The sequence below is a fragment of the Panicum hallii genome, chromosome 2 (genome assembly GCF_002211085.1).
Source record: "Panicum hallii strain FIL2 chromosome 2, PHallii_v3.1, whole genome shotgun sequence".
Lineage (NCBI taxonomy): Eukaryota > Viridiplantae > Streptophyta > Magnoliopsida > Poales > Poaceae > Panicum > Panicum hallii.
The window spans coordinates 46,909,534-46,919,230 of record NC_038043.1 but is presented as its reverse complement, the minus strand read 5'-3'; the positions used below and the strand labels follow the sequence as shown (position 1 = coordinate 46,919,230).

The 9,697-nt window shown below is 50.4% G+C and overlaps 1 protein-coding gene across 1 annotated transcript; it reads left to right on the top strand.

Moving 5' to 3' along the window:
- Positions 1–4,555: 4,555 nt before the first annotated feature.
- LOC112879390 (oleoyl-acyl carrier protein thioesterase 1, chloroplastic-like) lies at positions 4,556–9,292 on the top strand. Its single transcript, XM_025943631.1, has 7 exons — positions 4,556–4,941; positions 5,790–5,923; positions 6,015–6,128; positions 7,962–8,057; positions 8,389–8,476; positions 8,563–8,631; positions 8,827–9,292. The coding sequence occupies exons 1-7, from the start codon at positions 4,600–4,602 to the stop codon at positions 9,079–9,081; spliced, it is 1,098 nt and encodes a 365-aa protein (XP_025799416.1). The 5' UTR covers positions 4,556–4,599; the 3' UTR covers positions 9,082–9,292.
- The last annotated feature ends 405 nt before the right edge of the window (positions 9,293–9,697 follow it).

Here is a 9,697-nt window from a genome sequence, read left to right as displayed (position 1 = left end):
TTTCTGAGCGCTGCAGAGCAATTTTTCTTTTTCTGAACAATTAAGTGTCAATCACGTCGACAAACAGTCGGGTGAGAGTCGAAGCAGAACAATTTTCAGAGAGAGAGAGACAGAGAGAGAGAGTGGAAGCAGAACCCCATGCCTGATTTTACCTGCATCCTGATGGACAGGCTACTGATAGCATCAGAAGGCTTTTGGCATCTCAAAAAGCTCATCCCGCCTAGTCCCTAGATGATCGAAACTCGGTGCGAAAATTCTATCGACGGATCAGCACCGCAAAAGCTTCATGGACCGATTAGATCACCAAAACGTGAGAACCGATTCTACAGCAGCGCGCATGGTAGCTGACGAGGGACTAAGACGGCACTCACTCTCCCTGTCGTCTCCCATTTCCTACAGATTCTGGCTGACGAAACCAGAAAGGAACCAACCAGCCAACCGGGCAATGGCGTATCCTTCAGTCTAAGTGTACGTTCATGGCAGCATGAAGCAGCTCCGACTCCGACAGGGGGGAGTGGCCGGTGAATCAACGGTGGGCATGGCTTGCAGTGTTCTGAGCATCCTCTATCTTCGCGGTGTGGAATGGAAAAGGCGCAAAATTTTTGTCTGGTCATGTTCAGTCTCAACTTTGTTTTTCAACTTTTTTTTTCGTGAAAAGGATCTGTAATAACAGACGAATAATTCTCGAGGACATGTTCAGTCGTTCCTGTCCGGGAACTGATCTCTGTCACAGCCCTCACCGGATGCCTGAATATATTCAGGCTCGAGATGGAGCGGATGGCCGGGAGGCCCCGGATTCAGTGGCCGGTCGATGGAAAGGGAACCCAATACCAATCTGATCGTTGCAGGATGTAATCTTATTCGGAATTTATGTTCGTATAGCTCTGTGCTGTCAGCGGTCACCGTCGTCACCGCCGCCGCCGTCGTCGTATGCATGCTCGACAAGCAAGGCCCGTCACGTTGAGAATAAGTGGGGACCCTAGGTGACGACGAGAGAGATCGCCGGTAGCATCTGAAAAGGTGCTTGCTACAGAAGCAAAAAAACAGAGCAGCAGCGTACTTCCTGTGGAACTTTGGTCCCGAATTCTTGATGGACAGGGAGCACCTGACAATGCCCATTGCAGCATCTGAAAAGGTTCAGATGCCGGAGACAGTGTCCTGCCTGAGATTGCGGACCGATCGGCATCGCAAATTGCTGGCTCGTCACTGTCGGATCAGGCCGGCCCGAGAGCCCGGGACTGCACTCGATTTCCTCCGGATGCGCATCGGGCTGCCCAGAACAGATGCGTTCCGGAGGAGTAACGCTGCCGGCCGGGCGTCGGCGATGCCGAGGAACAAGTTGCAGCAGGTTCAGGAACCGAAACACCAATGGCTCGTGGAGCGGAGGCCAAGAGAACGCAGTGGCCGCGCCCGGGCGAGGCCGGCGAGGCGCCTCCGATCCCGTCGTCCGGGGTGCGCGAGACGAGGTCACTAGGTCAGCTTCAGCTGCTAGTTGAGGTCACGCCTTCCGCATGACCCTACAGATTCATCAGCACGTTTGGCCGCAAGTTCAGGAGCTCGCAGCACATTGCTAGCATTCGATTACCTTACTCAAACCTCGAAATTTTGAGGGGTGAACAAGCCATCTGCCGCGTGTGCAACGTGCCAAGCGTGCATCACAATGTTTCGTGTGTGCTCGCTCGCGTACGGACAAAGCCCGACCATGCACGCTCCGGACAGGGTTCGAGGTTAGTTGCAACTGTTTCCTTGACCCCCGAACGGACGGTGCAGTACTGCAACCATTATGAAGGTTGATTCGCCAACCAACCCATCCATCTGCACCTGCACCGGAGAAATTAAACACGTCTCGCTCCACGCTTGGGAGGGCAAGCTGCCGGCGCGACACGATTCGAGCCGCTGCTTGCCCATGCGGCGGGCATGCTTCTAGGGATTGTTTGAGTGCCGCCTAACCCGTCACGGCGTGCCTAACTTGTGGCGCTCAAAACGGCCGCCACACCTGCGGCGGAAAAAGTGTGGCGCGCCGTGGCGGATTAGGCGGCACTCCAAACAGCCCTCTAGTCTGGTGCTCCCAACCGCATCGCCAAGCCAAGTCGCTATCGCTCACCAGAGCGCGTAGTCGTAGCATGATTTTAGCATTTTTTTCCCAATCAAGTGTTTTTTTTTCAGTCAGGTACATGTCGCTTATCTATATTTATATTCCTTGTATACCAAAATATCATTTAGATTGAAATTTTAATTGATTAAATGTATATATGTTGTTCAGCTAACCTAGACTTTATTAAAGTGCATTGACTTTTTCCCCATATCTTAGCTTCACTTTTTAGTAATATGGAGTTAGGTAACAGAGATGCATGTATAATGGTATTTTGGGTTATTCTTTAGTGGCAATTGTGGGTATTTATAGAGGTATGGAGTACTTAGGTTATTTTTTTAGCAACAGTGATATGCAGTTTATAAATATGCATATGCGTAATTTATGTTAGTTTTTACGGTTGTAGTAGTATGTTATTTTGATCCTGTTTTTTTCTGATTGGTTTTGTAGTTGGAAATTTATATCATTGACCAAATACTAAGATAATAGATAATTTCGTAATTCTATAGCATTTACTTAAGAATTAGGTGAACCTCCCTAATAAAACTTGCGTGCTGATATGTTGTCCACTTTGACCAGCACGTGATTAAAAAGAAAAAGAAAAATCTGATGTGCGCACTATTGTTCCATGGCAGCATGACACAGCCCATATTAATATCAAATTTCTCACGACATTGCCTCCCTTAGTACTAGCCCTGGGCGTTCGGGAAATTAAAAGTTCGGGTTTTGAAAATTGTTACCCGAAATTTATCTGGACAATAAGAAATCTGAAAATTTGGGTACTCGGAATTTCGGGTTCGGATATCGGGTAATCCTGATTACCTGAATCTTTTCGCATCTTGTTGGGACGTCGGCCGACGACAGGGTTCCGTGCCGCGAGCGTGCGGCGGTTTGCCCACTGTCTGCCTGTCCGTTGGTGCAGCCGCGGCGCGTAGGGCATTGCACGGTGGGGGCCGGGGGAAAAGCAAGACAGCAGCAGGCAGCAGCGGCCTGCCGGCGCTGGGCGACGCGGCACGGCGGCAGGGGGCCGGGGCTACGAGGCGCGAGGTAGCCGAGGGCGCGGAGGCCGCGTGCTAGCCGTCAGCGCGGCGGCCGCGGAGCAGGTGCGTGCAGCCGGCAGGCGGCCAGGCGGGCTGCGGGGGTGGCGCTAGCACAGGAAGCAAGCGGGGGTGACGGGGCGGGGGGACGGGGGGCCTGGGGGGTTGATGTTTTGGGGAGCTGGCTCATGGGAATTGGGGTCTGAACGTCTGAACATTAGTGTTAGCAAATTTGTAGGTTGAGAGCCTGGGAGATGGGCCTGGCTACTTAGGCATATTGGGCCTTCACTCATGATTTCGGTATTTCGGGAAATTCAGGTATACAGTCCCCGAACTAATTTCGGGTTTCAAGATATCCTACCCAATATAGCATTCGGGTTTTACGGGTTCAGGTATCTCAGGAACGGGTTCGGGTATTTCAGATTGGTTTACAGGTTCGGAAAATTATGACCAGCCTTACTCAGTACTGTCCATCCTGCCCCGCATAGTCATCTCGACGTCCAACTCAGTTTATATCCACTCCCCAGAATGAGTACTCCACCGTTGCGGTGCTAACCATCTCCAACAAACTCTTTCATTGCTTCCACCGACGTCACCACCATCCACCTCCTGCCTATCTCCCGGAGCTCCAGCGACGAACCACCTTCTTTTTCCAAACCTACACCCTTAACCCTAACCATTTTGATAATAAGGAGCAAAGCAGTATCACAAAAAAAGTTTGGTGCCATAGTACCTCAGCCAAAGGAAGAAGGTGGGTGTACCTAGAACGACAAAGTACCTATTTTCCGTCCTAAAATGAATGTAACTCCCGCTTTTTAAAAATAACATAATTTTAAATTTAACTAAATTTATATAAAAAATACTAATATTTATATCTCCAAATAAATTTAGCATGTTAATACTATTTTATATGAATTTTATTAAATTTAAAATTGTTTAACTTCTAGAAGTTTTATTATTTTTTGGACGGAAGGATTGTGCAGCTGTTACTGCCGCATGCGGCTGGCCTACTGCTGTACTCCCTGTTTCCCAGATTCTACTACACATGCCGACACTGGCACTGCCACGCCGGGCGCGCAATCCAACCGGCGCGACATCCTCACCGCTGGGCGTACGAGTCTCCAAGCGTTTCAATTCAATCGCCGCCGCGGAGCCGTGGACCACACCGCCGCCGCATGCGCCGGGTCCAGGGAGCTCCCCCCCTCCCCTCCCGCGCCCCGTCGCCAGCGCGTCGCCCAGCCGTCCTCGTTCCTATCGCCCCGTGCGCCCGGTCCACTGCCCGGCCCTGTCCCCCGTGGGCCTGCCAACCCACCCCCCCCCCCCCCCCGGGGGCGCGTCTTCATATCCAATTGCGCAGCGCCCGTCGCGCCACCACCCCCACCCCACGCCGCCCGTGTAAACCCCACCCGCATCGGCGGCGGCAGCGGCCGGCCCACGAAGCGCGCCCCACCCCCCCCCCCCCGGCCCCCCATGCTGCGGTGCCACACGCCGCCGCAATGCGGCCGCGCGCCGCTCCGCCACCACGGGAGGCGGGAGGCGGCGGTGCCCGGCGTGGCGGTGCGGTGCGCGCGCGGGGCGCCGCAGGTGCCCGGGCTCGAGGCGGCGTCGCCGGGCCACGCGGCCGCCACGAAGGCGGCGGCGGAGGCGGCTGGGGCGGGAGGGGGTGGCGCGCGGCCGAGCCTGGCCGAGCGGCTGCGGCTGGGGAGCCTCCTGGAGGACGGGCTCTCGTACAAGGAGAGCTTCATCGTGCGCTGCTACGAGGTGGGCATCAACAAGACGGCCACCGTCGAGACCATCGCCAACCTCCTCCAGGTACGCTCGCGCCCCGTGGGGATAGACTCTGCTTCCTTCAGTCCGGATTCGTGCTCTCCGGGGGGGCCCCGATTTGTGGCGTGTTCTTCTTAATTGGATTCGGGATATGCTTGGATTCAAGAGTTGAGATGCCTGGATCTGAATTTACGACGCTCCAAACTTGTGGTAGAATCGGAGCTCCTCTTCTGTGCTAGGATTGGATTCTGAAAGAGGAATCTGGTTACAGTTACTCCGGGGATATGGGCATGCCCTTTGTATAAGTTAGAGCTAGGGTGTAGCTTTGTTTGTGCCTTGGTGGATTGAAATGCTAACTGTCCTGGTCTTGTCCAGTGTTGCAAAGTGGCGAATCGGCCATGGAATTTTGCACATAGTGTGGCTAACACCTAGTGTGGCTTTTGCAACGCTAAAACCTAGTGTGGCTTTTCTCTGTCTGCCAGTCCTGGGATAGAAGAGATAAGAGCTCTTGAATTCGTGTGCTGAAGGCAATGCCTATAAGCAACTACAAATTAAGTCATGTGCTGAGAAGAATATGGGGGTGGTTGTCGCTGTCACCAATTTTCTGGATGCACTTGCTTTGGCATCCACAAATGAAATTCATATCGGGTACAGGTCCCTGGAGTTAGCATCGGTGGAATTCGGTGGAGCCAATGCATTTGCTGGTTTGAAATCTTACTTTAGAAATTAAATTCACACCAAATGGGACAAGAGTAACTCCCCATGTTCCCATTTTATCAACTGGTTCTGAAGTATCAATATTGCTGCCATTTATAGCAAGCATATAGAGGTGTACTGTTGGTTTTTTATTTCCTGTATCATTTCTTTAACGGTAAGCATTCTCGTAAATACAGGAGGTAGGATGTAACCATGCCCAAAGCGTTGGGTTCTCCACTGATGGTTTTGCCACGACCACTACAATGAGAAAACTCGGACTTATTTGGGTGACGAACCGAATGCACATTGAGATCTACAAGTACCCAGCTTGGTAAATTTTCAGGCTTACATTGAACCTTTATCTCCACCCTTTTTACTTTTTGGTAAGATTTAATCCTGACTGTTAACTCTGTTGCTTGTAGGGGTGATGTTGTTGAGATTGAAACCTGGTGCCAAGAAGATGGAAGAATTGGTACTCGTCGTGATTGGATCCTCAAGAACCTGGCTAATGGAGAAGTTATTGGCAGAGCTACTAGGTACTTACTGCTTGAGTATAATGCAGGCCTAAAAGTGGTTCATCAGTGTTTCATTCTTTTTTAGGCTGATATGATGCTTGCAATCACATTCCATACCATGCTTGTATCTCCTAGTAAATTTTTTTTAATCGTCACCGGGGGGAGATCATCCCCACCTGAATATATTCAAAAGTTGTGGCAGACCACATATCAAAGGCCTCATTTTTGGAGAAAATGAGACAAAACCCTACAATGCTCGGTTAATTTAGGAAAACCGGGCTAAAACCCTGATAAACTACCTAGCTAAACTAGGCCTCGTACAACACACCCCAGCACAAGGGCAAATTTGTGGCATAACCACAGATTACAACAACATGTCCTAGCACAAGGATGAAATTGCGGCTTAACCGTGAATAACCACCGGCAGCCACAACAAAGCTATGAGCTTGTGGCTGGGATTCACCTTGAGGGCCTGGCACCATGCACAAGTTCATGATGTCCATCTCCGAGACAATGCCTCCAACAAGGACTTGACGTCTAGATGCCAACATTGTTCAATCCGATAGGATCTAGGTTTTCACCTGGAGAGAGTAAAGCTACCAAGACAATCCATGATTCCTCTAGAGCGACGCAAGGTAGAGGAAACTATCACGACGCCTCCAGGGAGGTAACGACGTCCGCGGACGCCGCCGTCGCAAGCACCGACAGCATGTCGGGCAAGGCTTTCGCCTGGAGCTCCCTGAGACCCTAAGTGGCACCGCACCAGAGAAGCAATCACCTTCTGACCACCGAGGCAGCAGCAAGACCGAACCGGCCTCAGCAGCGCTGTACGGCCAGCTTGTCGGTAGCCGGGCCACCATGCAGTCCTGGCCTCGGGCGCACCGGATGTGGCGCCTCGAGCCGTTGCCGCCGCCGCCGTGCCTGGAGCCGCTGTCACTAGCTCCAACCCCGCCGCCGCCGTCGCCCGTCCGCACCCGTGGCCTCCTGTCGGGCACGACGGAGAGCCTGGCGAGGATGGTGGCGCCGCGGATGGCGTTGGCCACCTCCTTGGTGCACTTGACGCCGAGCCCAACATGGCCGCTGCCGTCGCCAACGAAGGCCTTGAAGCGGGTGCGCTGCAAGCCGGCGCCGCCGAGGGGGGGGGGGGGGGGAGCCGGCGCCGCCACACCGCGTAGATCCGGGCTGATCTGGCCCCCAGGATGGCGGATCTACAGCCCTGGGCCGCCGCCGCCGCCATGCCCGGCACCGGCGTGTCCTTGCCCGCGCGCCAAGCCCGCAAGCGAGGGAAGCCCCGCCGCCGCCTTCCCTGCAAGCACACGGGCTTCCGGTGCCCTTCTCCGGCGGTGGAGAGGAGGGCGGGAGGGGGGGTGGCGGCGGCGGTGGAGAGGAGACGGGGGGGGGAGCCTTTGAGTAGTTCTAGAGTCAACCTGTAGCGTGGTATCTCCTAGTAAAATGAAACAGGAAAATGGTAATTTCATTCCTGTTTGAGCTAAATTTCTCTTGTCCTCTAAAAACTCCATTCTACCTCGTTAGGCGGGTGGTTTTGACCTTTAGTTGATCGGCGTGAATCGTAAACTTGTGGATTTTATCCTGCCTGTTCCTCTGGGTGTCATTTACCATTCACTTGGATAAGCAGGGAATATTTATTCTTGCTGTCTTTACTGAAAGCAACCTTCATATTTAGGAAGTGAGACCAACTAATGAGGCTTTAGCAGTGCAGCAAATTGTTACAGAGCTAGACAGTAGTAATGAGCTTATCAGATTCATTTTCTGTTTTCTTTTAGTGCAAAATTGCATATTTTTTTTATCATAGCGTACAGTACAAGTAACTGGGTCATATCACTTATTGTCCAGCAAGTGGGTCATGATGAACCAAAATACACGGAGACTTCAGCGAGTTAGTGATGATGTGAGGGATGAGGTGTTTATACACTGTCCAAAGACTCCAAGGTAAAGTGACTCACTTTTGTTCTCGACATTCTGCTTATACATGCACTCTTGTTATTTTCGTACAGTTCATGAAAGTGCACACGCAGTCTACTCGTTTGGACCTTAGCTGAAGTCTATTTGATGTTCTATACTCATCTGTGCCATTTTAAGCATCATTACCTTTAGTTCATTGGATGAATGTGTCCTAATCTGAATAACATGAAAATAGCTTGAACTTTTATTTTGCATGTAATCAATCTAATGCAATTGTCTTGGTTGTTGACTTGTGATGATTGTCACTATAATCTCATACTGTAGTTATAAGAATTGTAAACAAGCTACGGTTGTGCAGATTAGCATTCCCAGAGGAAAATAATGGCAGTTTGAAGAAGATTCCAATTCTTTCAGATCCTGCACAATACTCAAGACTAGGACTAGTGGTCAGTTTTCCTTTCCTTTGTGAATAATCCAGTTCTTAGCACTGCACTACTTCCAGTGCTTACAAACATTGATTTCTGAACTGCAGCCAAGAAGAGCTGATCTGGACATGAACCAGCATGTCAATAATGTTACTTACATTGGTTGGGTCCTTGAAGTAAGTGTTCCACTAGCCTTTTCCTTACTTTCAATCCTGCTTTTAAACTTTGGTTTATGTGGCATATCTAATCAGAGTATAGTTCGAAATGACTCGTTCCTTAGTAATACTATTTTTCTTCTAAATCGAAATTACCATCTTTATTGATTTTGTGATGGTTTCTGATAATTCTTTTTTCTACCTTCGAAATGGCAGAGCATACCTCAAGATATAATTGATACGCACGAGTTGCAAACCATCACTCTTGACTACAGAAGAGAGTGCCAACACGATGACATAGTTGATTCACTTACTTACATAGAGGAAGGAGAGGAGAAAAGCATGAACGGTTCTGCTTCTGCAGCCCAACACAAAGAAGAGCGGCAGCAGTTCCTGCACTGCTTGAGATTTGCCGGGAACGGGGATGAGATCAACCGTGGGCGCACTGTGTGGAGGAAGCTAGCTAGATAAAAATGGTTTTGAGTTATCTGTATTTTGCTCCATTTTGCTTATTGCGGCTGGCCTAGCGTCCTTTGAGAATCAATTGTACCACAATTTTGTGATGGTTCTGTTACCCTTTGGAACTGTGTCGATTTGTGATATTCATTGGAGCCTGTAACTGTGTCCGTTTTGTACCAGTGAACAATGTTTTGTGATGCAATAACCAGTGTTTCTCCAGCAACTCCATGTATGCAGCGTGAAGTATGTTGCAGACATAACTTTGCGTCATGGCAATTTTCAAAAATGCTGGTCTTTTATAATTGAAGAAGAGGGTGAAGGTTGGCCCAATAATCTGCTAGGCGGTGGCTTCCCATACAATAGACCACATGCTACCCATGCGAACTGGTGATATTGTGGCTTCAGATCCATCGGGTGCAAGAAATGAAAACGCGCTACAACCACCATTACACACCCTGAAAATGTTGGCAGAGACATTCCTACGGACACCAGATTCTGCTGTTCTGCTAGCAGCTTACAACCCTCCCCGCTATTATGCAACAAGAAATAAGAAGATGAACAGGTTAAACACACCAAGAATTGTCCAAACAGAACCAATTCTGTCGAAAGAAAGTTTGCACATTGTTGC

Coding starts and splice junctions, on each gene's coding strand:
- LOC112879390 (XM_025943631.1), top strand. CDS start 4,600: ATGCTGCGGTGCCACACGCCGCCGCAATGCGGCCGCGCGCCGCTCCGC. Junction 4,942..5,789: donor CCATCGCCAACCTCCTCCAG/GTACGCTCGCGC, acceptor TCGTAAATACAG/GAGGTAGGATGTAACCATGC. Junction 6,129..7,961: donor GTTATTGGCAGAGCTACTAG/GTACTTACTGCT, acceptor CTTATTGTCCAG/CAAGTGGGTCATGATGAACC.